This window comes from Squalius cephalus (assembly GCF_949319135.1).
Source record: "Squalius cephalus genome assembly, chromosome: 1".
Taxonomy (NCBI): domain Eukaryota; kingdom Metazoa; phylum Chordata; class Actinopteri; order Cypriniformes; family Leuciscidae; genus Squalius; species Squalius cephalus.
The window spans coordinates 51,530,095-51,553,922 of record NC_137122.1 but is presented as its reverse complement, the minus strand read 5'-3'; the positions used below and the strand labels follow the sequence as shown (position 1 = coordinate 51,553,922).

Below are 23,828 nucleotides of genomic sequence, written 5' to 3'. Positions count from 1 at the left end.
ACATTAACATGAACAAACATCTGCGTCAGCATCAACACAAATCACCATTAACATGATCAAACATCTGCATCAGCATCAACACAAATCACCATTAACATGAGCAAACATCTGCATCAGCATCAACACAAATCACCATTAACATGAGCAAACATCTGCATCAGCATCAACACAAATCACCATTAACATGAACAAACATCTGCATCTCAGACACACATCTGACATATTGAACTCTAAACTTCGAAAATTTCACACATCAACATGTCAAATTATTTAATAAAGAAATAATATCATAATTATCTATGTTTAAAACATGCCTCTCAATGTCTTTATTGACTTGCAACACAAAAGTCAAATAGTGCATGTATGTGGGTAGTTTGTTGGATTGTTATTTTCTACATCAAGATTCTAGGTTGAGATGTGAATATATTTACAGTGTATATTTTAGATGCTGACACTTTATTTTCTACCATTTTTAATAATCTTCATGCCTTCACTCATTTTCAACTGTCCTACAGCGTGACATAAAGGTACACATTGAGTAATACACTAGTTCATAAAAGCTTCATGTATAATAATTATTTAAAAAACATTTAGCAAAACAGTTTTAGATGTAATACAGCACGTCACACTGCAGGTCAACTTCTCATGTGTTGTTTCACAGATACTGTACATAATTAGTTCAATGAGGATTTTTAAAAATGCATCAAATTAAACACAAAGAAGATGCTTGTCCTTAAATCACAACATGAAAAAGTCTGTTCTATAATAATAATAATTATAATTATTATTAACTGAATAAAAAGTACAACCAGATAAAACCACAGATGAGAGTTAAAGCTGCAGTGAAAGTCTTGTCAGTATTTCAGGACTGTTGACTGGAGGTGTTGATAAAACTGTCTCTGACTGAATTCACACATTTAACTACATTAACTACAATAATGAGTTTATATTTCTATAATGAAGTTTAGACTATATTTAATACAGTGAAAAGATTTAAAATATTGAAAATACAGTGTAAAGATCACTTACCAGTCACAATGAGTTTTGTTCCTTGTCCGAATACCACAGTGACACATTTCATATGTTCAGTCGTACAAAAACCTCCTCAGTCTGTGAAGAGACACAAACAGAAGTGAAACACTCACTCAACCTCGGCTGACTGTGTCCTTTACACATTTATTTCATGGAGAAATGTTTCAGATTCAAACACAAACACATTTATGTTGCTGTTTTAGTCTTCATATTTGCTGTATTTGACGGCTGTGTATTAAAGTGCTTTGAAACACAATGTCATATGGCTGTTGTTATTCTGAGGTGTCAGTGACTGCAGTGAATCTGCTGTTGTCTCAGTGTGTTCACACTTGTAGTTCGGTTCTCCTGGTTCTTTTGGTCCGGACTGAAAAAAAGAAAACAATACATAGTCCTGATTCGCTCAGCATTCACACTGTCATTTTTAACACTGGACCTAAAGATACAAAGAAAAGAAAAAAGAAAGTATTATATGTTGCGATGGAACTTGTCGAACATCCAAAACAATTCTGTGTTCTGCGCTAAATTCACTCGCTGTGAGTAATTATGATGGTATATGATGGAGCTGACAACCGACAAGCTGTTTTTATACAGTTTTTTTAGCATGAGGAATTTCTAGCTTTAAGACACGAGATAAAGTGTTTGTTTGTCATCTTTTTCACCAGTTGCTGTCATTAATTGTTTTGGTCCCACTTTATATTAAGTGGCTTTAAGAACTATATGTATTGAAATTAATAATTTGATACAATGGACTTATTGTGTACATACGTTTTTACATTGTACTTGTATTTAAAAAAAAATGCCATGCATGTAATTATTGCTGAAATTAATTTATGTGTGGGAGGAGTGCAGCCTCTGTACCCGTTCATATAGGCTGATTATTTAAGAGGTTTTTTATTCTCTGCCTGTGAAGCGGAGCAGACAAACATTTAGTGCTGCGGTACCTTCAATGGGCTGATGGCCATGTTGGAATGCTGAATAACGTACCTTTTATCTACAGTATCATGTTTGGGGATTGAGAGCTGAGATTGGGTAACTGTGCTGCAGTTTTACTTTCGCTAAAGTGCAGATCAGCCACTGGTTGCAACTGTTTCTTGTATATTTAAGTTTTATATTGTGGTTTATTGTTTTTCTTTTTATTTGATATTGATGACCTTTGTGATTATATTAAATATTGTTTGTCATTTGCTTTTTGCTTCTGTGGTACTGCTCTCCTCTTTTTGTGTGTTACAGTAGCCTACTTAGTGACTTTGTACAGGGCCAGGCCTGCATTGACATTAAACCTCCTTCGGTGTAGGTGATTTGGGTGGTGTGGCACTGCTGTGTGGTGTATTAGATGGTTGGCATTGAAATGGTGATTTAAAGGTTACTTAATTGTGGTGTATGCTGTGGGTTTTCTTCTGTTTTCTTCTTCTGTCTCTACAGGTGGCAGGAGGTTCATGACCCTCTTGCAGTCTTGAGGAGACCTATTTCCTACTTCTGTGAATTTTATTATTGACATGTTTTAACACTTGATGGTTTGTGTTGGAACAAAAAAAAAAAAAAAAAAAAAAAAAAAAAAATTATTATTATTATTAAATAATAAATTTAATATGATAAAAAATGGCTGTAAAAAATAAATCTGCATTGTTTATCCTTTTGATCTTTCCTTCAAAAAATTCGCAAAAATCTAACCTTTCATTTAAGTAAAAGAATTGAAATTGGGGGGTAAATCACATTATGAAATAAATGTTTTTCTCCAAAACACGCTGGCCATAATTGTTGGCACCCCTAGAATTTTTTTATGAGAAAAATATCTCTGAAGTATATTCACATTAATATTTATTATATTAATATTTCACATTAATATTTATCCTTTTTTAGCACACCAGGGTGACTAGGAACATGAAATTGTCCAGCTATGACTTCTTGTTTCACAGGAGTTTAAATATGAGGAAACACAAAGGCCAAATTCCCTTAATCATCCATCACAATGAGTAAAACCACAGAATATAGTTCTGATGCGCAGCAAAAGATTGTTGAGCATCACAAAATAGAGAGTGGCTGTAAGACAATATCTAAAGAAATGAAAATCCCCATTTTGACCATCAGGGCAATAATAAAGAAGTCATAATCAACTAAAGATGTTACGAATCTGCCAGGATAAGGACGTGTGTCTATATTGTCTTAATGCACGGTGAGGAGGAAAGTTTGAGTGGCCAAAGACTCTTCAAGGATCACAGATGGAGAATTGCAGAGATTACTTGAGTCTTGGGGGTCAGAAAGCCTAAAAAAAATTATCAAACAACCCCTACATCCCCACATGTTGTTTGGGAGGGTTTCAAGAAAAATGCTCCTCGCTCCTCCAAAAATAAACTCCAGCATATTCAGTTGTCAGACACGGCTGGATCTTCAAAAGGGACCGGACTCTGTGGTCAGATGAGACTAAAAAAGGGCTTTTTGGCAGCAAACCCACCAGATGTGTTTGGTGCAAACAGGGATGAAGAGTACCCCATGCCTACGGTTAAATATACTGCTGGATCTTATATGTTGTGGGCCTATTTATTTGCTGGAGGTCCTGGACATCTTGTTCAGATACATGGCATTATGGATTCTAGCAAATACAAACAGATATAAAATCAAAACCTGACAGCCTCTGCTAGAAATCTTATAATGGGCCGTGGTTGGATCTTCCATCAGGACAACGGTCCAAAACAAACATCAAAATCAACACAAAAATGGGTAACTGAGCACAAAATGAAGCTTCTGCCATGACCGTCCCAGTCCCCTAAACTGAACACTATAGAAAATGAGTGGGCTGAACTGAAGAGGAGAAGCACAAACATGAACTTGTGAATCTGAAGGATCTGGAGAGATTCTGTATGGAGGAATGGTCTCTGATCTCTTGTCAGGTGTTCTCCAAACTCATCAGGCATTATAGGAGAAAACTCAGAGCTGTTCTCTTGGCAAAAGGAGATTGCATAAAGTATTTAATAACAGGGTGCCAACAATTATGGCCAGCGTGTTTTGGAGAAAAACATTTATTTCATAATGTGATTTTCCCCCCACTTTCAATTCTTTTACTTTAATGAAAGGTTAGATTTTTGCGAATTTTTTGAAGGAAAGATCAAAAGGATAAACAATGCAGATTTATTTTTTACAGCCATTTTTTTATCATATTTATCAGGGGTGCCATCAATTTTGACCTCCACTGTATATATATATATATATATATATATATATATATATATATATTTTTTTTTTTTTTTTTACAAACTACATTTGTTGTCTAGAATCAAGTATTGTGATCTGTGGAGTGCTCCTCCTGCCTTAAATAAGGAGGTGGCGTAGTCAGCTTATTCCCTACACTACATATGTAATTACATTTATATTTAAACTGTTGACCCTTCCTTTACACCTCAACCATACCACCAAACCTGTCCCTAACCTTACCTGTATCACACCTTAACAGCAGCAAAGTTTTTTACAATGCAACATTAACACAATAAGTACATTGTACATATTTTTTTGATGTAAGTACATAGAACTTAAAGCCACTTAATAAAAAGTGGGACACATTTTTTTCTGTGTTATTGTTAATTTGTAGATGAGATTGCATGATTATTTGCAGCCAAAGATGAGAGTAATCTGTTGTGAACACTGAGAGAATTCACTTTGTGAAGGAGACACCGTTTGTCGGGCGTTTCAAACGAAAGTGAACAACTGAATCCATCACATACTGTAAGTGTGTTAGTGAAGGGAACATGCTATGGTCACTTCAAGAAAGTGTGTCTTTACACCTGAGGACCAGAGATGAGAAACTGCTGTAGCTTCAGAAGACCTGGAATACACACATTTAACACTATACTGTCATGATTTGTTAATTTTTTAAACAATTACTTACAGGACAGAATAGTACAGAAATTGGAGAATATTCTCAGCATCTGATTAGTTTGTAATTCATCATGAATATGAGAATTGAAGTAGTGATCTTATCATCTGTTGTCTAAAAGCAGAAGTGAATGTGAGCAGAGAGGAGGTTTTTGTCATGCTGTGAATCACTGTGATACCCACTCTGTAACAGAGCTGTCATATGTCTCACAGTAATACACTGCAGAATCACCAACATCCACATTATTGATGATCAGACTATAATCTGATTTAGATGAATGTGTTGATGTGAATTTAGGAGCAGAGAAACCAGGGGCCGTATTCACAAAGCATTTTATCTTACCACTAGGAGTACTCCTAAATCGCACTAAAATATTTTAGCTAGGAGTTTTCTCTTAAAAGTTATTCACAACGCCTTTCAGACCTACTCTTAGTAAAGAAAAATGACAACTCCTAAACTAAGAGTGAGTCTTCGTTGCTATGGATGACGTCATTACTCATGCACGAGCTTGAGTGAAGTGACCACCTTGATTGGCTGATGATTGTAACGCGGGAATGATTCCAAACACCTCCCCTACGATGATGAGTGACAGGTGACAGGTCTGAGAATGCGTGCGCTACACAAGTAGTGCGAAGGACGGAAGATGATGAATAACTGAATAAATAGCCTAAAAATGAATAAAGAGTAAGGCAAAACAAATAGCCTAGTAGCCTAATGAAACATATGGATTGATGCAATATCTTTGCAACATTATTGAATTAATCTGTCACTATATGCCTCTGCCTACGTTTGCAAAGAGAAGAACATTTTAATTTGATTCACAATGAAACGTTACAAATAGTTTACATGCAATGAGTAGCCTAGTTTTGGTTGTTGGTGGTGGCGTTATTGCATCCCTAGTTATGCCTACAATGCAAAATTGTTCCCTCGCGATTGGAAGCTCCTGTAGCCGCCGCATACGCATTTCAAAACATCGCAACGTGAAATGCCACAAAAAGCGGTTTGTGAAGGTCTTAGTGAGTTAGGAGTCCTTTCGACTTCTTTTAAGCTGTCCCAGGCTTAGGTGCTACTTTTAGGGCTAAAATGCTTCGTGAATTACACTTAGTCAAAAAAATTAGGAGTCCTAAAGTTACGAGTGACACGCCCATTATTTTTAGGAGTTGCTCCTAAATTCGCCAGTTAGGAGCTACTTTTAGCCTTAAAATTCTTTGTGAATACGGCCCCAGATCCATATTTAACTGAGCTAAAGCTATGATAAAATCTTAACATATATTGAGGAACTCCTCCTGGAGTCTGTTTGTACCATCTAGCAGACTGGTCAGTTACTGTCCCCAGATTACAGTCCAGTTTAGCTGTTTCTCCTTTATTGACTGAGATTAATGGACTCTGAGTCACTACAGTCACTCCACTGACACCTGCAGAATAAACACATCCTTTATATGAGATTGTGTGTCAAAACACTTTAAATCTGACATCAGAAATGAGGAAAACTTACAGGTCAGAAGAGTAAAGAAAGCACAGAATATCGTGATCATCTTGTGATTTGGTCCGTGTGACGTGTAAAGATGAGCAGTGCTGTAGAATAATGCTGAGATGATCAGAGAGAGAAACTTTAAGACAGTCAAGAGCTCTGAGAGGGAGGAGCCGCTGAAAGTCCCGCCCACCTCATACAATAGACACGCCCACATCATACAATAGACCCGCCCACCTCATACAATAGACACACCCACATCATACAATAGACCCGCCCACCTCGTGCAATAGACACGCCCACATCTGACAAACTACACATGAGCTTCTCACTTCATCACTGAGGAAAATGCGTTAAAGTTTTTCTCAATGATTTTGACACATTTCTGAAAACTCAGATCACTTTTCTCAAAACAGTAAACACAGTGAACACATTACACATTATAATTGTCCTAAACAGATTGTAAGTTTTCATTTATTTCATACAAATAACAAATCATATGCATAATTGTCTCAAAACATTGAGTACAATCTTCTCAAATGTGTTTACAGTTCACATATCCAACCAAAAATGTTATGAAAAACATTTCAAATGGGCAAAAAAACAAACAACAAAAACATTTGCAGCTCTATTTATTGAACTTGCAAAAATCACAAACATTTACATATACCATTTTTCCAGACACAGCAAACAAAACTGTAATTTGTCATATTCTCAATCGCACATTGAGGCCAGCTAGTGAGAGCTGTTCAGGAAAACCTCACTCCTCTGATCTCAAGAGACTCGCTACATGGTTACTTACACGTGGAATTATTTCAGTTCCCAAACTAGTATCTGCCAGGTTCATACAGTTTTTTTTTTTAAAATGCTTACATACTAAAACTGGTACTTGAGGCCCACTAGTGATGTTACATATGACACTGAAGCTTCAAAGTGTGTCTCGAGTACGCAGCACAATTTCTCATGAAGCTCCGTGCCGGAGCGCGTATTGTTTTCAGAGAAACACGTGATCAAAGAAAAACGAAGCCTCACTTTCTTTCCAGTCACGAGAATGCTTCACTTTGCGTGTTGGAATGTTTGAACCCAGACCACTACTCTACAGGTTTTTGGAAGTCCATTACTAATATATATATATATATATTTTTTTATAAATAACCCTATATATGTTACATAGTCATATATTCTGCCATAGATTAATTAGACCCCCATTTACTTGCATGAAGCAACTCTGTTGGTATTTTTATAATTAATATTAATATAATTGTTACATTTAATTTATTGCCACACTTTAATATGTGAATTATATTATCAGAATACCGAACATTAAAGATGAACTGAACTGAAAGAATCAACGTTGATAACATGTTGTTTATGACAATTAAAAGTAAATTACACTAAAAAATGTAATTAAAAATAGCAATATAGCTTTTTTTAAGCAACACAAAAATTGCGTTTGTTAGTGTAAGAATGCTGGCAATTTTGATGATGTCACTGGCATGGTAGGACCTGCGAAGGTATATAGGCAGCTGCAGATGCAGGTCCTATATACACATGAAAATTAGTAATTTTAATGGCATGGGTTACCCATTTGAGCCTGTGAGGGACAGGCCAGCAGTATCTGACTACCACCACATGGAGGACGATCAGTTTCAGGCTTTACAACAGGATCATTTGGGGGGAAGTGACTGGTGTGGGTGTGGGCGCTGCCGGAGCATGGACACTGCACCGGAATCGATCTGTTGCAGAGAGGTCAACCTGGAACATTTATTGATCGGTGAAAAATGCATCACCATGCACCGTTCATTTCGGATGCTGTGCAGTGAGAGAGACGTGTTGGAGGTGGCTATGCTATCTCTAAGGGATGTCCGAGCTGAGACGCTGGAGCGCCCCATACGTAGAAGGTATGTAACAGTGTATTTTACGAATTGGTTACTGGGCTAGGCTAACTTGTTATATCCTTTTCTCAGACTGTTTAGGTTAACAGCGTTCTGGCAGTTCACTCCGGTGCTTCATGAGGCTTCATTTGCCCATCCCTAGTGTTCAGTCCCGTAAAACAAAGTTACAAAACAACAAAAATAAAACAACACAATAAATCAAAAAGATTACACTAGACAAATATGTACATAAACTCACAAGTATCCACAATATATGTTAGTGTTTCACGGCACCAAAGAAGCACGTTGACTCGACTTGGTAAACAAGTCCTGTTCTGGCCTGGCTGCTGCTTTTAAAGGCCAGACTCCGCCCCCTTGTTTGGGCACCACCTTTACAGTTTTTCTCAATTGCTAAAACACAATTTCTGAAACCTTGCTCCATTTTCTGAAAACATTAAACACAAAACCTCATCTTCGAGCACTATTTACAAAACCTCTGACTCCTCTCACAATTCCTGCTTTACACTCAAATTGCACTTCTAAAACACACCTTTTTCAAAACACTACACACAATTCTCTGCTTTTGGCTCAATTTTCATGCAGAAAATCTCTTGTTTTCACAAGGAACACACTGCCATTCAAATATGCACACTGACTCATCACATGGGCAAACACCCATCACACAGTTTTACAATTAGCAATCAGAGCTTTAGCATAAAAGGGCAACAGGTGAGCTCTTCAATGGGGCAATGGATGCCAACATTGGATTTTTTTTTTTTTTACTGTAACTGTATACAGTCAATTCTTCTGTTGTTCTGTATGTAGACCACTGTATACAACTTTGTGTTGTTTGGGATGTACACTGTGTACATTGTTTTTGTGGGAAAAATAAAATATATTTGTTACCGTGTATTTGTGTGTTCTGAGTAAAAGTAATATTCTCAAATATTTTACAGCACACTTATGTATGTACTGTCGGTAGAAAGTGTAACACTGAACAAAAAAAAAGGCCTAAGTCATTATGATGAATGGAGAAGAAGTGTTTTCCATTCATCATAGTGTTTTACACTGAGCACATCAGTGTTCAACTGGTTCTTATAAATGTCTATTCATATGATGGTTTGTGTGTGTCATTTGAAAACAAAATACCATTTTGAGAAGAAATAACATTGTTTTGAATGTAAAGTTTAATTTTGCAGGAGAATAGAGGGGTTTTGCCCATTGTGTGTGTGTTTTTTGATTTGTGTGTAGTTCTGAGAATATGAGGCATGCTTTCAGAAAATGTGTGTAAACAATTGAGAAAAACTGTAACAAATGGAAAGCACAATGTTCAGGGCCATACAATTTGTTCATTGTACAGTATACTGCCTACAATGCACTGTACTACAGTATACAATACTAACAGGGACAAAAATCAAAGGAGTAAATGTGATCAATGTGCTTCTTCTTGTCTTTGGGCTGGGTCAGGCCAGGCCAGAGCACTTCGTCGACATCACAAGCAATATTGTCCCTCCTTCTTTCTTGCCCTCCTCCCCCTCTTCCTCTTTCTTGCCCTCCTCCTCCTCCTCCTCCTCCTCTTCCTCTTTCTTGCCCTCCTCCTCCTCCTCCTCCTCCTCTTTCTTGCCCTCCTCCTCCTTCTCTTCCTCTTTCTTGCCGTCCTCCTCCTCCTCTTCCTTGCCCTCCTCCTCCTCCTCTTCCTTGCCCTCCTCCTCCTCCTCTTCCTTGCCCTCCTCCTCCTCCTCTTCCTCTTTCTTGCCCTCCTCCTCCTCCTCCTCCTCCTCCTCTTTCTTGCCCTCCTCCTCCTTCTCTTCCTATTCCTCCTCCTCCTCGTCGCCCACCTCGCATACGTACTCGTCCTTGTCCTCTCACATAGTTTCTTCTATCCATTCTCAGACTTTCTCCTTCCCACCTTCAACAACCTGTTTTCTCTCTGAACTGGCTTATATTGGTTGTGTCACATCATTTGAAACAGGTTAAATCAGTTTTGAGTGGTTGTGTTCAATCAATGACATGTGTTCTCTAATTGTATTTGACTGTTGCCTCTTGTGTTTACCAGTATGAATGACATGTGCATTAGAGTGCAGAATCTGTTCTGAGAATGATAATGTGTTTAGAGTTTTGTTGAAAAGTCTAAGTGAGATCTGCAAATTGTGTTTTACCATGTGAAATGGTTTAAGGTATTGACAACAGACTGTGCAATTAGCTAAATGAGTTCAGGCAACTTAGAACTTTGTTCAGCCAATGGGTTTTAGTGTTTTAGTGTTTAGTGTTTTTAGTGCAATTGAGAAAAACTGTAATTAGAAGATTAGATGGGCGTAGTCCTCCCAAAATGATGTTAATAACTTCACTTTCATATGTTGATAAACATATTTTTCTAAAATAATTACTTACAGGACAGAAAAGTAAAGTTTTAGTAAGTAAATTAGGTTAATCATCATCAGAAGTGAAGTAGTTAAGTAGTGATCTTATCATCTGTTGTCTAGAAGCAGAAGTGAATGTGAGCAGTGAGGAGGATTTTGTCATGCTGTGAATCACTGTGATATGTACTCTTTAGCAGAGTCGTCCTGTTTGACAATAATACACTGCAGAATCACCAACATCCACATTATTGATGGGGGGGGGCTGTTTGAATAAAATCTGCCTGAGGAACATTGTGTTGGATTGCATTCGGGTGTCATTTATGAAGGACTAAAAATGACAGAAGGAAAAATAAATAAATAAATAAATAAATAAATAAAAGTTGAAATAAATAAATAAATGCAGAAATAATAGTGAAAATAAATACATTTTGGTAATATAAATGGCTATTTATGTATTTTTACATGCATTTATGTATTTATTTATGCATTTCTATATGTATTTATTTCTGTATTTATACATTTATTTATATATTTATATATTTATTTATATATGTATTTATTTCTACATTTATTTATTTATACATTTATTTATTTCTGTATTTCCACATTTCTACATTTATTTTTCCCTGCGCCTGTAAGCTAATTGACCTATAATAAATGTAGAAATGTGGAAATACAGAAATAAATAAATGTAGAAATGTGGAAATACAGAAATAAATAAATGTGGAAATAAATAAATGTAGAAATAAATACATATACAAATATATAAATAAATACATATATAAATACATACATATATAAATAAATGTAGAAATACATAAATAAATACATATAGAAATGCATAAAAAAATAAATAAATACATGTAAAAATACAGAAATAGCCATTTATATTACCAAAATGTATTTATTTTCACTATTATTTCTGCATTTATTTATTTATTTCTACTTTTATTTATTTATTTATTTATTTTTCCTTCTGTCATTTTTAGTCCTTCATAGTCATTGGTTAAGGATTACTTTATGACTGCCTTCTCTGTGCTTGTTTGCATATGTTAAAAATATGTTTTGCATATAAACAGACTTTCACAGTTTCAGAGTTATAACAAATCATGTTTGATATTTATGATGCAGTGTCCAAGTGATTTTGCCCAGATACTGTTAATGTTTTGCTATAGACACACACTTGTGCTGTTCCCTTCTGTTGATAAAGAGAAATACTCATAATCCAAACATGTATGAATTGAAAATCATACAAATGAGTTTAGGTTTGAAGTTTACACTCCATCTATTGAGTCGATATTGACTTTGCGTATGTGCTCATGTTTATGCATGTTTGTGTGAGAGAGTACGTTTGCGTGGGTTACATCTGCTAGTGAAAGCTAAAGTGATTAAAATTGAATAAATTTGTTGTTGTTGTTGATAAAAATATTTCTTATAGCAGTAAAGTGAAGTAGTGCTCTTCATCTGTTCATCTGTTGTCTAAAAGCAGAAGTGAATGTGAGCAGTGAGGAGGTTTTTGTCATGCTGTGAATCACTGTGATACGTGCTCACTAGCAGAGCTGTCCCATGTGTTACAGTAATACACTGCAGAATCACCAACATCCACATTACTGATGATCAGTCTATAGTCAATCTTTGACTGAGCTCTAGATGTGAAGCGGCTGGATGTAAAACCATCTCCATATTTGTCAGGAGAGCTGTGTGAATGATAGAATCTCAACACAAACTGAGGAGCTGCGTTTGGACTCTGTTTATACCAGCTGACATAATTACCCTCATCCTTTTCAATGTTACAATCCATAGTCACAGATTTGCCTTTTTGTTCTGTCAGCACAGAGGGTTTCTGTGTGACCACTTTCACAGATCTGACACCTGAAAAATGATAATCAATATAATTAATTTCATCAACTTTGACACCCCTGAGAGAACAACATGTCTGTAGTGAAATAACTTACATGACAGAAGAGTGAGGAGAGTGAAGTAGAAAATGATCAGCATCTTCCCTGTGAAGCAGTTTGAGTTTAGTGGAGAGATGAAGAGAATAAGAGAGACTGAGAGACTCTTATATGAGGAAGAGAAACTCTGAAAGAGTGACGATCACTGGAGTTCAGCCAATCATTTCATCCAGAAACTGCTTTAATATTCTCAGTTTCTTCACATATGGTGAAAAAAAAAACATGTTTCCTCCATTCCTGTTAAATGAATGTTAGTTTAATGACAATCCTCTATGAAGAGATAAATGAAATCAAATGTATAGACATATGCTAATGTTAAAATTGCACAAAAATATAAATACATTCTTTTTAAAGCATCTCATTTATAATTTCACACAATACTGCTGAATATTAAAATTAAAATTGTTCATTAAATCATTTAAACTCTGTTCATGATTGTGGTTTGTCTCGTGAGAACCTGCAGGTCAGTAAAACTCGTCTGTTTCTCTCCATCATGAGTGAAAACAGAGAAAACACAATTTACATCCAGCTACATTTGTGAGTCATTATGAAGAAGCTTTGATCTAAAAGACAGAATAAAACACATGTAAAGGAAGCTCAGGTTCACCTAATAGTTAATATTATCCAGTATAGAGTATATAAACTGTCTGTACTGTATGGATAATCTGTAACATTCATCAAAAACAGCAGTGACCAACAGAAGAAACTACACGTGTTTCATAATGAAATGCTCTTGACTGCAGTTTTATCTTTCTCTCTTCTGTCATTCAAACTGAATTGAATGTCGGTAACACTTTAGAATACTGTTCCTTCATTAATGAATACCTACACAGGAACAAATGAGTAACGCACTATTAACATTCTAGTAACTACTATTAACTAACAAGAAACTCTGATTAACGAATTAGTAAGTAATAGCATTCAGTCGAATGTGGTAGTTCACTATTAGCTAATCAATAACTCTATTTTTCATACCTCACTGAATACTAAGAACTACTATATACAGGTTCATAATTAATATTAATAATGTATAATATATAATAAGGTAATAGTAACTCATTAGTAATGAATCAAGTGTTACTACATCTTTCTAAAGGAACTACTAATTATTTGTATGAGTATTCTAAAGTGAAGATCATGGGAACACACTAGTAATGACTAAAGTGTTACCAAATCCATTGGAAGGAATTGCTATTCAAAATCTTACAAAAATCTCAAAAGCTTACAATGACTTCAGTCAATATTAGGTTGTTATCATGTTTTTCACTTTAGAATACTGATACAAATAATTAGTAGTTTCTTTAGAATGATGTAGTAATAATTGAGTCATTACTAGTGGGTTACCATTACCTTTTATTATAAATTATGCATTATTCATGTTAATTATGAACCTGTAGATATTAGTTCTTTAGGAGGTATGAAAAAAATAGTAGTTACTGATTAGCTAATAGTGAACTACTACATTCATCTGAGTGCTATTACTTACTAATTTGTTAATCAGAGTTTCTTGTTAGTTAATAGTAGTTACTAGAATGTTAATAGTGCGTTACTCATTTGTTCCTGTGTAATTATTCATTAATGAAGGAACAGTATTCTAAAGTGTTTCCTGAATGTCTATTGTCATTGTATAGTTATACAACGATATTTAGTCTGGCATTCGAAAAGTGCACACATACACACCCATTTGAAAAAAAAAATATAAACTAATGTAATCAAATGGTACAGAATGTAAATGTAAACAGTGCAAAAAATATATATAATAAATATGTATAATAGAAAAAAAGTGCAATGTAAATGGAAATATGCTGAATTTGACAGCACAAATCCCTCATTTCACACATAACATAAGCATTTATGTTACGTAGCATTAGAGCTTGTGCATCTATTAGATAAAAACTGTTTTTGAAACGATTTGTCCTTGTTCTGATGGTTCTGCACCTCTGCCTGACGGTAGCAGACTGAACAGAAAGTGACCTGGATGAGATGTGTCTTTATGATGCTGTGAGCTCTCTTGAGCCAGTGTGAACTGTGTAGGTCCTCTAAAGTTAGGAGAGGAAACCCGATCATTTTCTCTGCAGTCCTGATCCTTCTGAAGATCTCTTTTATGTGCCACCGTGCAGCTGGTAAACCACACACAGAGGCAATAAGTGAGCATCACAAAATAGTGAAGTTCACAACGTAATTTCGGGAGGAGTGAACCCATCTAATCTTTCAATTAACTGCCGGAGTATATAAGCAGCCGCTCACCTTGCTCTGGCATCAGCTGTTTTAGCATCCCTCCACCTCCCCCCAACTCCACCAACATAATTCAGGCATCTTGCTACCATCCTCATCATCTGAGCATTAGTAGTCTTACTGGGGGGTGTATCTAAGCTGGAGCTGAAGCTGCTTCCTCGAGCCCCTCCACTGCAGACAGCAAGCCAAATACGCTTTACCTTCTTAGCTTAAAGATTATATGGGCAAAGGAACTATGATTTACTCAGTTTTTTTTTTTGGTGAAACATTTTTACACTTTTACAACAATTAAAATTTAAAGCAGTTAAATTAATTACATATATATATATATATATATATATATATATATATATATATATAGATAGATAGATAGATTTTTTCTTTTCACACAGTCGACTCACCTACATTCCTCAACAGTTTTTCAGCATCCCTCCATAACTCCTCACTTTTGGCTTGTTCCTTCCACAGCCAGGAACACGGGGGGAGTAGGGTATTCGGGCCGAATACCGAGCCCAGAGCCCTCTCCTCAGACAGCCCTCCAAATATGCATACCATTTATTCTATCTGACTTATTTGTAAGTGTGAACTCGTGAAATAAAATGATTTAAAGCACAGTAGTGATTTTATAGATAAAACAAACATACACAAACCTGAATTTCACAGAGAAAATGCACTGATTAGATATCACAAAATCATGTTAATTATAATGTGGTTTTGTGTATATGAAATATATCTCTCTGTGATCTGTGCAGCCGGTGACTTCTTAACAGACTAAGTTTGTGTGTTTCAGTTCTGAAAGAGCTCAGAGGAACATCATGATTTACATAAAGCTGAAATTATGAGGCACATTGTGCAGGTGTATCCTGAGAGAGAGTCATGCATGTCTATGAAAGAAAATGCAAACAAATGCATTGCCAAAGATCTTTAATTGCAGAACCAAAACCAAAAATTTAAGTATATACTCGTAAGTCTCAGATATGGCATCATATAATTCAAATAATATGAGAAGAAATAAAGAAGAAGAAAAAAACATCTGTTATTTTCATTCAGACAATATTTCAATAACACTGTGAGTTTTTGATACTTTTCTTAGTGAATTTTGAGCCCACTGACACTTCACATGAGAAATCCACATTATCGGTCCAGTCCGAGGAGTCGATGGTCAGAGAGCTGCTCATTTTGAAGGTTTTGTCTTGTTGTTTCTCAGTAGCACTGCTCCAAACTCCCTCTGTAACAGAGCGTCCATTGACTGTCCAGCTGACATGAACCAGAGCTACAGAAATATCCTCAGCCAGACACACAAGTGTAGCTTTACTCTCCTTCAGAGCCTCAGTGGACGGAGGCAAGAGTGTCAGAACAGGAGGAGCCAGAGGAAAGTCTGGAGAAAACAGGCAGGGAATTCATGACAACAGGAAATATTATAATATAATATAAATGTATCACAACTTGTGTAAATGGGTCAGTTAAAGGATACACATTGCATATGCAAATAAAATACAAGACAGTTACTAGAATCATCATTTTAATATTGAATTTAACCTTGAATCTGACTCTACAAAGTCAAGTCACCTTCATTTCTACAGCACTTTTAACAATATGGACTGTTTCAAATCAGCTTTACAGTGATAAAGAACAGAACATTACTGGTTTGAAACAACATGAGGGAAAATATCAAGCCTTTAAAAAACTATTTTAATATTATTAACCCATCAACTTGAGATCAGATTTTAAAAATCATTATTAAGGTGAATTCTGAAATAATCAAATATATTTATAGAGGAAATAAAATCTCAAGAACAAGTTTTTGTTCTTGTTGTTTTTTAAGTAAATCAATATATTTCATTTTTTTTATCATATAATTTGACCTTTATTTTTGCAAGAATAAAAAGTGATTGAACAGTATTGAAAGAGTAAAGTTTACTCACCGATCACATTCAGTTTTGTTCCTTGGCCGAATACCACTGTGATACAAGTCACATCTTCACTCGTACAAAAACCTCCTGAGTTTCAGAGGCGAGAGACACAGAACTGAAACATTCACTCAAGCTCAGATTATAAACCACAACTCTCTTCATTAAAACTCTTACAGTCATTAAGTGTCGTGATGTCAAGAAACAAGTTCATAAGCAGCTGTTTTTATGCAGGTGTTTAAAGTTTTTGTTTTTCATATTTTTCACCAGTTGCTGCCATTCATTTTTTGCTTTGTTATTATTGTTCATTTGTAGATGAGATTGCATGATTATTTGCAGCGAAATATGAGAGTAATCTGTTGTGAACACTGAGTGAATTCACTTTGGGAAGGAGATGCTGTTTGTCGGGCGTTTCAAACGAAAGTGAACAACTGAATCCATCACATACTGTAAGTGTGTTAGTGAAGGGAACATGCTATGGTCACTTCAAGAAAGTGTGTCTTTACACCTGAGGACCAGAGATGAGAAACTGCTGTAGCTTCAGAAGACCTGGAATACACACATTTAACACTATCCTGTTATGATTTTTATTTTTATTATGATTTTTTTTTTTTTTTTTTTTTGATAAAGATATTTCTCTGAACAATTACTTACAGGGCAGAATAGTAAAGAAATTGTAGAATATTCTCAGCATCTGTGATTAGTTTGTAATTTGTCATGAATCTGTTGTGAAATAGTGCTCTTATCATCTGCTGTCTTTATCTTAGAGCTGTTGTAAAGCCTAAGCAATCTGTAACGGTAATTTCCTATAATCACTGTAAAGCTGCTTTGAAACAATCCATATCATTAAAAGCGCTATATAAATGAGTTGACTTGACTTGAAAAGCAGAAGTAAATGTGAGCAGTGAGGAGGTTTTTGTCATGGTGTGAATCACTGTGATACCTGCTCTTTAACAGAGTCATCCCATGTCTTACAGTAATACACTGAAGAATCACCAACATCCACATTATTGATGATCAGACTATAATCTGTTTTAGATGAATGTGTTGATGTGAATTTAGGAGCAGAGAAACCAGATCCATAATGAACTGTGCTCCAGCTATGACGAAATCTTAACACATGTTGAGGAACTCCTCCTGGAGTCTGTTTGTACCATATAGCAGCATCACCAGTTACTGTCCCCAGATTACAGTCCAGTTTAGCTGTTTCTCCTTTACTGACTGAGATTAATGGACTCTGAGTCACTACAGTCACTCCACTGACACCTGCAGAATAAACACATCCTTTATATGAGATTGTGTGTCAAAACACTTTAAATCTGACATCAGAAATGATGAAAACTTACAGGTCAGAAGAGTAAAGAAAGCACAGAATATCGTGATCATCTTGTGATTTGGTCCGTGTGACGTGTAAAGATGAGCAGTGCTGTAGAATAATGCTGAGATGATCAGAGAGAGAAACTTTAAGACAGTCAAGAGCTCTGAGAGGGAGGAGCCACTGAAAGACACGCCCACCTCGTACAATAGACACGCCCACATCAATCAATAGACACACCCACATCTGACAAAGTACAGATGAGCTTCTCACGTCATCACTGAAGAAAATGTGTTAAGTTAAACCTAAACAGATTATAAGTTTGTCGTATTCTCAATTGCACATAGCATGATTTCAACTAGTAGGCTAATCTGATGGTTAATAATACACACATCACTGGAAATGCAGTTCTTCTAATTGTTTACTCAGCTATCACAATTGCTTTTACGATAAAAACTATTTTCAAAAGTAGCAAACATTGTTATGCAAATAAAAATAAGAATAAGCATGAGGAAGGAGGAAAAGAAAGACGTGTGGAAGATGGTGGAGAGAGTTGAGGAATGGGAGAGGAAGAGTGAAACATGTAGAAAGAGATGAAGAGGAGAGGAGGAGAGAGTTTAAGAAAAGGAGAGGGAGAAGAGATGGGTGAAGTGGAGGACATTGGTGAAGTGGAAAGAATAAGAGGAGAAATTGTACAAAGAAAAAAGAAAGGGATGAAAGATGAGTGAAGAGACTGTAGTGGATTTTTTCCCTAAACCTGACTATCTTGCGTCTGCAAATCGACACTTAATAAATAAATTGTAAATATTCCAAAACATCCCTAGTACAGCTTTAAATGTTCACAACAGTGGCTTTATACATATATTCACACACATTACCACCACTCACTTTGCAACATCTTCTACAGCTGCATTTCACATCATATTAAATGTGCTAAACACACATAACAATGGGTTCACAATACTGCCCTACAAAGCAAAAAGGCAGTAACTGCATTTTTGGTCAAAAATGAGTTATTATCATTTTCATGACATTCAAGGCATCCTTTGTTATGTGACAAAATATCTTATCTCAAATGTGTGTCGTTTTGGAGAAAAATGGTAATAGCTTTTGGAGAATCTGTAGTTACTGCCTTTTTCCTTGGTATTGTGCCACGTTTTTGTAAGTAATACTAAGCAAATTTACAAAGCAAGAATACAGTAACTGCAAAATAGGGGTAAAATATCAAATTAAATATGAGGATTGATATATACAAAGAATAAGCTAATATAAAGTAACAAAGCAGCCACATGTCCAATAATCTACCTACAACTACTTAGGCTGGATGACAGAATAACTTTAAAGTAATTTTTCTCAGTTCTGCACTCTGCGTAGTTACTGCCTTTTTGCTTTGTAGGGCAGAATAGCAGCTGAAGAAATCCTACAGTCCAGCATTGATTTAGTTCTTTAGTCCAAGGACTTTGGAGGAAAGCCTTTTACCACCCATTTGCAAGAGGACATAGTTCAGTACATAGATGACTCTCAGCATCATTGCACATGCTTGGGCTACAGATCCAATGTTGTCCAGAATTATTTCTCCTTCAACATAAATGCCAATGTCATCATGAGCTCCAATTTCTCCACCCTCCTTGTTGATGACATATACGCCCATGGTGGATTTCTGCAGATCTCTCAGGAAGTCATCTCTTTCGATGTCCTGTATATTTGTAGAATATAGGTGACAAAAAAAACAACATGAATTTATGTAATAGATTTTAATGACCTGAAAATTCTACATTTCTTTATATTTACAATATATAATTACACTGGTCAGTAAAACTATTGAAAATATTTGTGTCCGTTAAATAAAGGTTCAATGTGAAAAATCACAGATTTTTGTTTTTATGGCATTGTGGAAAATATCTAGCCTTGCAAGCCAGACCTACATCAAGATGTTGGGTCTGGCAAGTCACCATAGACACGGCTCAATCCGAGGGGCGGGATAAACGGCTGTCTTTCAAATTCCCTCTGCACGCAATAGGACAGCGCTTCAACCAACCAGAGCGTTTTCACAACAGCGGAGCTGACGTTAGTTGATAGATTCAACTTTTGCCATATCTGGCCGGCAAAACTACGAACACATCTTCCTTTTTTAAAGAATGACTTAAGTGCCGTTCTATGCTCTTTTCTAACCTAACTCCAAGTCCTTCAGAGTCACGGCCAAAGCCGATTCGAAAGACTGCTCTCCAGCAGCAGCCGCCATTCTTTGTTTTCAAGTAGCAGGGAACCGTCGCAACTCTGTCGTCATTATGTTAAGCCCGCCCCACCTACTCTATACACGATGTGATTGGCCTGACCCAATTTAGGTTTTTGCAGCTCGAAAGTCAAAGTAGAGTTGCTAGACTACCCTGGCTGCAAAATACATTTTGCTGCCGCTAGGGTGCGTCTAGATTTCTAGGCTAGAAAATATCCAAACTTTTCTGCAAATGGAGCAGAGACACAGAAGTCAGAATGGATTGAGAGATGGACTAACACATTGTTGGTTTTGGTCTTTTAATTTAACAATTAGCAAAATAATGAATAAAGCCTGCCTTATCGTTTCAAGAACCAAACTGATGGTTTAAAATGTTTTAGCCAATTAATGAAAATCTCCAGACACAGACAAATCTGTTACTAATTATTGGATGTCAAGTGTTCTTGAATGCACCAGGGTGTGTTTAGAAAATGTTACCTGCTTTAAAAACTGTGCAGCAAATTGTTGATTTTTATACAAATATTCTCAACCTTATGGCTACTTATATGGTTAAAATTAATTTTCTAAAATTGATGCTTTGGAAAATGGTCAGCGGTAATGTTAATGCATTTGTCATCAATGAGCTAAAACATAAAAACACCAATATGATCCTCTGTGGTGACATGCTTTAGTGGCTAGAGCATTTTTCAAGTTTTGCATTAGTTGATTTAAAGGTACAATATGCAAGATTTTTTTGCCGCTAGAGGGCGCTACATTCCAAACAACAACAACGGCGTAGCTTGATGACGATGTGAAGGAGCGTGGAATGATGGGAACTGTCGTTTTAACCCCCTGAGGTCGACTGTCGCACCGGCGTGATAGGCTCGTTTTTTTTCCTTATCAGTGCAACAGAGACGAAAATTACTCTGTTGAATTTGATCTTACATACTTGTGTTTTACATCACTCGATCCTGTTAAGTGTGTATTATTTTTGTGTATACTCACAATAAAAACAAAGTGTTGTGCTTTTTGCCAAATAAAGAAAAATAAACATGATGCGAGTTCTGCTTTCTCTCTGTCAGTGTAGTCCATTCTGAAACGCGCCTGAAAATGAACTGTAGTAACTCAGCGAATTCTCAGTCAAACAGGCATACAGACACCAGTGATGCGCGGGTCAATGTATAAACAACCCGCACCCAACCTACGTTTTCAACTAACCCGCCCACAACTCGGACCGCAAAAAAAGAAAAAGAAAATATTGTACCCGAACCGCTTCCTGACCCGCATTTTTTAAAAGTAGTAAATGCTCATCATAGCGTCATTGGAAAAAAAATTAATATATTCTAATTTTGTCAAGAATTATAAAAAATCGTCAATAAGCTCATAATTTGTACTAAAATAGTCTAAATGTTTAATTTTAAAAACAATTTTAAAAAGCTGGCTATGTCTATTTTGATGTTTCTGCGCAAGTTCAGCTAATAAGCGATAATAAGCGTTATGACCGCACGCATAAAGCTTGCCACAAAGAACCTGTTAAAGGTCCCGTATTATGCCCCTTTTCACAAGATGTAAAATAAGTCTCTGATGTCCCCAGAGTGTGTATGTGAAGTTTCAGCTCAAAATACCCAACAGATCATTTTTTACAGCATGTTTAAATTGACATTATTTGGGGCTCAGAAAAACGCACTGTTTTAGTGTGTGCCCTTTAAATGCAAATGAGCTGTTGCTGGACGGCACAGGGGGTGGAGCTTCATGAGCTCGCGCACAGTCTCTCAGGACAATTTCATCTCACGGAATATTAATATCAGAAACTCTCAGTAACGATGTTCATTTCGAGTCGGACAATAATGCCTACAGAGTCAGAGTGCTGTATAGAGATGAAACAGGTATAGTTTAGTAGTTTAATTACGGTTATTATAACGTATTTGTCATCTGCTTGTATGTATCCATTATTTATTAATAGCCTACAAGTCTGCTGTTTCGGACCAGGTCTGAATGATGATCAAACATATACTGATGAGTTCAATAAAGTTTATTGTACATCACACAAAAGATGAAGCGTCAGTTTTACTTCAGAAAATCACCGTAAGAGCTGAGTAAACACAGTAGGCTAAGTGTGCAAGTAGCCAGTAGAGTTGAGGGAGCATTCCTGTGGGCGGAGGTTAGTCAAAAAACTGTTCTAGTGACATCATTAAAGAAGTAAGTAGAGGGATGTAGTCCAAACGAGCCGTTCGCTGTAGTCGACTTCTGTTAAAATAAAATATCTTGCTTGGCATTGAACTTTGAGCTTTATAATTTTACAGATATTATTTATGCTCTAACAGCAACATTACACACTAACTAAAGTTTGAAACATGGGATCACCAAGAACGGGACCTTTAAAGTAATGATTATGAATGTGTCTAAATTAGCAAGGAGACATTTAATTGTTTAGTAATAAACTGGTGTTTTCTGTGTCGCTGCAAAGATGAAGTTGACGATGTGGACTCGCCATGAACGCCAGAGAGAAATGCACATTTCATATGGATTAGGCCTACATAATCAGAGAGTAGCCTATTTATTTTGGTTTGAATATTTTCGTTTAAAAGTAGACATTTCAAGCTTTCTGTAATATATAGCCTATATTTCTCAAAACTGTGAGGCACAAGCAATACAAGTGATCGTGCCGGCGATTGTCTGCTATATATATTTTCTTCTTATTCATTAAATACGGGCAATTGATTGATAAAACATTGATCAAAATTAAGATACAATTTATACAAAACGAAAATCTTTTAAAAAGAGTTTTCTATAAAACAAAACTTAATGAAGTCGTCAAAATCATGTTTTACCAAAAACAGCGCCGTTGCTAGGAGGGCGCCAGCGCCTCTGCCTTTCAGCGCCTCTGCCTAGCGAGTGGGTGATAGCCCTGAAGACGCCTAGCAATGATACCTTTAGTGGTAGTATACCTTTAGTTAAGTTATACCTTGAGAGTCTTCGTAGCGCGCTAAGAGACTATGTTATCGGAAAATGCAGCCCAGGTATGATGCGTATGATGCGTAACAGAGATTCCAAAGCGCTCTTCTTTGGTCAGAACCATGGAGAGCGATCGCGGATAGGTCCGTCCGAAACTTTTAACAATGCAGCAAAATATTTAAAGAGCATCAAGCTATTAAAATCTATATTATGTATACGCACAGATAATATAACAGTAGGCTATATTAGTCAATATTTTTTTATTAGGTTAAGCAGTGATTGGATAACGTTTTTTATTTTATTTTTTTATTTAACGTTTTTAATTTAAGGCCCACCCACAATTGGTCTGGCCCATCCAAAACTGGAATCCTGGCACCGTGCCTGGTAGGTCGTGCCAGTTTTGTGGCTATCAAATGTGTAAATAGCATCGCAAGAAGTACACATGACAAAGCCAGCACTTTGGTCATCATCTTTCATTATTTCGGCAAATGTCTCCCACATTTTGCTCTTTCTATTTGTGTATTTGCGGAGCTTCCACTCCCCAGTCTTCACCTTTTCTCTTGCCGCCTCCATCTCTACCTGCAGACTGAGCTGCAGCTAATAAAGTGTAGGCCTATGTATTTCATAGAAAATTGTGTCTA

At 36.2% G+C, this 23,828-nt stretch overlaps 1 protein-coding gene across 1 annotated transcript in view; it reads right to left on the bottom strand.

Moving 5' to 3' along the window:
- The window catches only part of LOC307166289 (uncharacterized protein), a 37,463-nt gene that overhangs the window by 769 nt on the left and 12,866 nt on the right, over positions 1-23,828 (bottom strand). The window contains exons 2-12 of the mRNA XM_079884542.1: positions 18,052-19,716; positions 17,649-17,971; positions 16,335-16,347; positions 15,909-16,173; positions 14,808-14,966; positions 14,499-14,680; positions 12,157-12,477; positions 6,204-6,315; positions 5,071-5,220; positions 4,462-4,472; positions 1,030-1,101 (exon numbers count right to left, since the gene is read on the bottom strand). Coding sequence (XP_079740668.1) covers positions 1,030-1,101; positions 4,462-4,472; positions 5,071-5,220; positions 6,204-6,315; positions 12,157-12,477; positions 14,499-14,680; positions 14,808-14,966; positions 15,909-16,173; positions 16,335-16,347; positions 17,649-17,971; positions 18,052-18,244 — 1,801 coding nt within the window. The 5' untranslated portion in view covers positions 18,245-19,716. The remainder of the gene's footprint in view (positions 1-1,029; positions 1,102-4,461; positions 4,473-5,070; positions 5,221-6,203; positions 6,316-12,156; positions 12,478-14,498; positions 14,681-14,807; positions 14,967-15,908; positions 16,174-16,334; positions 16,348-17,648; positions 17,972-18,051; positions 19,717-23,828) is intronic.